This window comes from Quercus suber, unplaced genomic scaffold, assembly GCF_002906115.3.
Source record: "Quercus suber isolate HL8 unplaced genomic scaffold, Cork oak 2.0 scaffold_58, whole genome shotgun sequence".
NCBI classification, from domain to species: Eukaryota; Viridiplantae; Streptophyta; class Magnoliopsida; order Fagales; family Fagaceae; genus Quercus; species Quercus suber.
Window position 1 is genome coordinate 1946796 of NW_027069523.1, and position 5368 is coordinate 1952163.

General features: G+C 32.9%; 1 protein-coding gene across 1 annotated transcript; it reads left to right on the plus strand.

The window, feature by feature from the left end:
* Positions 1-2049: 2049 nt before the first annotated feature.
* LOC112027073 (allene oxide synthase 3) lies at positions 2050-3935 on the plus strand. The gene has a single exon (XM_024059741.2). It carries the CDS (start codon positions 2114-2116, stop codon positions 3593-3595), a length of 1482 nt encoding a protein of 493 aa, XP_023915509.1. The 5' UTR covers positions 2050-2113; the 3' UTR covers positions 3596-3935.
* The last annotated feature ends 1433 nt before the right edge of the window (positions 3936-5368 follow it).

A 5368-nucleotide genomic window follows, 5' to 3' on the forward strand; every position in this document is an offset into this window, starting at 1 on the left:
AAAATACTGTAGATAAAATTAAAAGTTAACTGAAATAGTACAGTGAAATATGATTTTTAGACCCGAATTATTCAATAAACTGTAAAAGAGAGGTCCAAAATCAAATTAAGGTCGAACCGTGATGACGTCATTATTAATTTAATAATTATTTAAAGATATTGAATTAATATAAATACAAAATTTGACTAAAATAATCCCTAAATAAATATAAAAATCTATATTTCAAATGTATTTTTTATATCATAACTTTCATAAAATATAAAAAAAAAAATTAAATTCAAAGCAAACTTAATAAATAAACAAATATATAATTAAATGCATAACAATGTTAGAGTTGATTTACTGATTATAAAAAACGTAGTTGATTTACTTAAATCACTAACCAAACCAAATAGTATATTTCACTGTTATCAGTTTTAAATCTAGTGTAAAATGTTATTAAAATGGAGGACAGTTGATGAAGCTTAAGGTACTGTGGTAGTAGTGCTATTATGGGACACTGGTACTGTAATTCAATAATGCAAGAATAGAATATCAATAGTTATATGATCTGACGTTTGTGGTACACGACGGCCGAGACAGTCAAGGCGTTTTTTACTAGGCTATGTACTACGTACAGCTTTATCAAACAAAACAAAGAGGTCTTAGTAAAATACGAAGAAGATAAAACAAAACAGTGAGAGGAAGGGAGAAAGAGAGAGAGAGTTTCAGAGCCATTGCCGTGACTACCACTGGTTTGGAGAGATCATATCGCCGGTCTTCGACTGAAAGTTGCAACGGATGACAAGGCAGAAGCTTTGACTTGCATCAGACGACTGGTCGTTGCAAATTATCGGAGATTTAAGATTTGTTTGGATATCGTTGGTTTGGTTGAAATTGAAAATTTATTACTAAAAATATTGTAAATAAAGATAAAAGTTAATTGAAATAGTATAGTGGAATTATGAATTGTATTAAAAAGTACAACAAAACTTATAAATAGAAGTAAAAATAAACTAAATAGTGAAATAATTTTCATTTATAATTTGTATTCAAAACAGAGGCTTAATTAGATCTTATACTGCTATTTTTTTTTTTTTACTGATTTATTCTTCTTGGAGGTTATAAGCTGGGTACCGTAAATACCTTCTTTCATTATCAAAAAAAAAAAAAAAGGTAAATACCTTCTTCTTCTTATTTTTATTTTTAATTTTATTTTCATCTCTGTCCTAAACCATAAGAACCGTCCACAATTTACAAATTTGGACGGTTCAACCACAGTTGATAGAATTCATTGATTTTTTTTACATAGATTGGTTTTTGGAGTTTAAAGAACCGTCAAGGTTAATGGTTTTTGGTACTATTTATGGATAAGTGAGTATCATAAATAGTAGCGAAAAGTATTATAGTATCCATAAATAATAGTAAAAATAAAAAAAAAGGAAAAAAATCTATCCAATATAAACACCACCTAGTGATTTTTTTGGATACAGCTAAAAACTGAAAAATATTGTACCAAAATAATTTTTAAATGTGTGAATAGTACTGTAGAGCCCATTATTAATGAAAAAGTTGATGAAAAGTAAAATTTGTGAGTCCATAAACAGTGCACACTGTGCACTGTTTATGGGAAAAGTCAAAGATTTTGGCTTAAAAAGAAAAGAAAAAAAATGCTGAAATGCAAAACGTGTGTTGTGCTTCCCAAACGCACATCTAATATTTTATGTGTGCATTTGGGAAATGCGTTTTGCACTTCCCACGATTATGTTTTGCATTTTTATTTTTATTTTTAAAAAATCGTGATTGTTGACTTGGGAGGTGTGAACAGTACTCTCAAAGTAACTTTTGCAGCAATTATTAAGCCACTTTTTAGTCACGAGATCTATAAACTTTATTTTTTAACAACTTTTTTTATTAAAAATAAGTGTCATAGTACTATTTACACATTTAAAAATAAATTATGTTATTACGGTGTTTTTTAGTTTTCAATTATATCCAAATTATATATATATTTTTTTTTTGGTGGATGGCCAGAAAATTCTATATATAACTCAGTTACTCTCTTACCTGAAACAACAATTATACATTTCCAAATCCCCAACAACTGGTCATTCCCTGATCGCCCAACCCAACCATGTCTTCAAACTCTTACTCATCTCCTTCCAAGCTCCAATCCTCTTCTAGTAATGGCTCTCCTTCAACAGAGCTCCCTTTAAAGCCCATCCCAGGCAACTATGGCCTACCATTTTTTGGTCCCATCAAAGATCGCCTTGACTACTTTTACCGCCAAGGAAAAGACACCTTCTTCCAAACCCGAATTCAAGAACACCAATCCACTGTCTTCCGAACCAACATGCCTCCAGGACCATTCATATCCTCCAACTCTAATGTCATTGCTCTCCTTGATGCTATCAGCTTTCCCATCCTCTTTGACACTTCCAAAGTCCAAAAACTAGACGTTTTAGATGGTACTTACATGCCCTCCACAGATTACTTTGGTGGTTATCGTGTTTGTGCTTTTCTTGACCCGTCTGAACCCAAACATGCCCGTCTTAAGGGCTTGTTTTTCTCTATTCTTGCTACTCGTCATGATAAATTCATCCCACTTTTCAGAAAATGCTTGTCTGAGCTTTTCATCAACATTGAAGGCCAAGTATCTGACAAAGGCAAATCATACTTCAACACCCTTAGTGATAGCATGTCTTTTGACTTTGTGTTTAGGCTCTTTTGTGATCAAAACCCTTTAGATACAAGTATTGGATCAGAGGGTCCGACACTCTTTGATAAATGGTTGTTTGTTCAACTGGCACCATTGATGACACTAGGGTTACCAAAGTTGTTTAACTTTCTTGAAGATATACTACTCCATTCAATCCCATTACCACCTTTTCTCGTTAAATCTAGCTATAAGAAGCTTTATAATGCATTTTATGCGTCTATGTCTTCCATCTTTGACGAAGCTCAGCGATGTGGGATTAAAAGAAACGAAGCTTGTCATAATTTAGTATTTATGGCTGGTTTCAATGCTTATGGTGGAATGAAAGTTTTGTTTCCTGCTTTGATCAAGTGGGTTGGCTTAGCAGGAGAAAAGTTTCACCGTCAATTGTGTGATGAGATTAGGACCATTGTTAGAGCTGAAGGTGGGGTTACTTTATCAGCGTTGGATAAGATGACGCTGACTAAGTCAGTGGTTTATGAAGCACTAAGGATTGAGCCTCCAGTTCCATTCCAATACGGTAAGGCAAAGGAAAATTTGGTAGTCAATAGCCATGATGCTGCTTTTGAGATCAAGAAAGGGGAGATGATCTTTGGATATCAACCATTTGCTACTAAAGATCCAAAGGTTTTTGAGGATCCTGAGGAGTTTGTGGGCCATAGGTTTGTGGGGGAAGGAGAGAAGCTTTTGAAGTATGTTTATTGGTCAAATGGGAGGGAGATTGATGATCCTACAGTGGAGAATAAACAGTGTCCAGGAAAAGATTTGGTGGTGTTGTTGTCTAGGGTAATGTTGGTGGAGCTTTTCCTCCGTTATGATACGTTTACGATCGAGGCTGGAACACTGCCATTGGGATCATCAGCCACATTCACTTCGTTGACTAAGGCTACGAGTATTTAATCTTGGTTAACTATAGATCCTTTCATTCATTACTCGTGTTTGTATTAGTTCATTTTATTTATTTGTGGAAATTGGATGAAAGTCATGTGTACTTATAATGGAGAAAAAAAATGTTTAAAAAAATAATTGAGTACTATTGTACTATTATATATAAAATTGGTCATTGTTAGTTCTGATAAATTGCTTTTAGGTAAATTGTGGGAGGAGATGGATAAGGTTTGAATCTCAAACATTGTGGCTGTAATGTTATTGCTTCAGCCAGTTCACTTCATTTGTCAAAGCATCAAGCATTTGATTTTCGTCAATTATAAATTCTTCCATTATATGTTTGGATTTTTTTTTTTTTGCTTATTTACTTTATTTATTGAAAATGAGAAAAAAAATTATATAGAAAAAAAAGTAGTGTTAAAATAAAAACTGTATATAAGAAGAAAGTGAGGTTTAAAAAGAGCATTAGGTCTTGTACCATTTGTTATGTATGCAATTGGTAATTGTTTGGGGGACATAAGTGTGGGACTTTAATTTATTAAAAAAAAAAAGTGGAAATTTAAAATAGTTGTGCACCATTTGAACAAATTATAGTTTGAGTTTTACAAAATAGTATGATCTTATCTCAAGTTTGAGAATTTATTTATGAGTATAGCTATGTAAGAATGATATTTTTTTGTGACTTTGCAAGTTACAACAGATCCATTGGAAGGTCGTTAACTTGCTACGTACCTTTTTTTTTAAAAAGAAAAGAAAAGAAAGAGAAGGAACACATGTTGGTTGGTACTTGGTACTTGTTGAAGAAGTATGATTAACTACAAAGGCAACTTATATATATATATATATATATAAGAAAAAGAAAAGAAAAGGAATTAACTACAAAGGCAACTTATATATATATATATATATATAAGAAAAAGAAAAGAAAAGGAACACATGTTGGTTGGTACGTGGTACTTGTTGAAGAAGTATGATTAACTACAAAGGCAACTTATATATATATATATATAAACAAATTTGTACAATTCCCATCTCAAAGGTGCAGCAGTGGTTCTAGAAATTTTTTCTAGGATGGTCACTAAGAACATTCACATTAGTCCATATAAAATGGAATAAGGGCCAAATTTTGCACAACCAACCACAAAAATCACCCACATCACCTACAAAAATTAAGTTTTTATGTTAAATTAGATAGACCCTTTTGCACTAGCTGATGCATATGTTTTAAGGGACTTAAATTATACAAAATATAATAAACAAGAACTTAAATATATTAACATCACATAAAACACACACACACACACACAAATACATAAAGTTTTGACGGGAATGACGAGTCTGTCTCACATGGACGATCCCATCAAGACGGACGAATATACCATCAGGCATGACGGAGTAATTGTTCACGCTAATGACGAGGACATCTAGGCCATTCAATGTAGTCAATCAAACCTAGGACGGTTACAAGATCAACTCTGTAGACCGTTGGAGCACATTGATACCACGTTAAACAACACCAAACATTTCAAAAAGGAGCATTAAGACCTCCATAACTATTCTAACGGTTAGAAGCCATGAAAGCATATATGAAGCTCCTGCATCACCAAGAACCAGGTAGACATACATCAAGAGACTTATTTTTGCTTTATTATTTTACATTGCTCATTCTCATCTAGCATCCTATATTGACTTTGGCATCGGAGCTGTTGTGGCAGGCACCACACTGGTGACCATTTTAGAAGGCCAAAGATAGCTTCCATCTGAGAATCTCGACTGACGAATTTA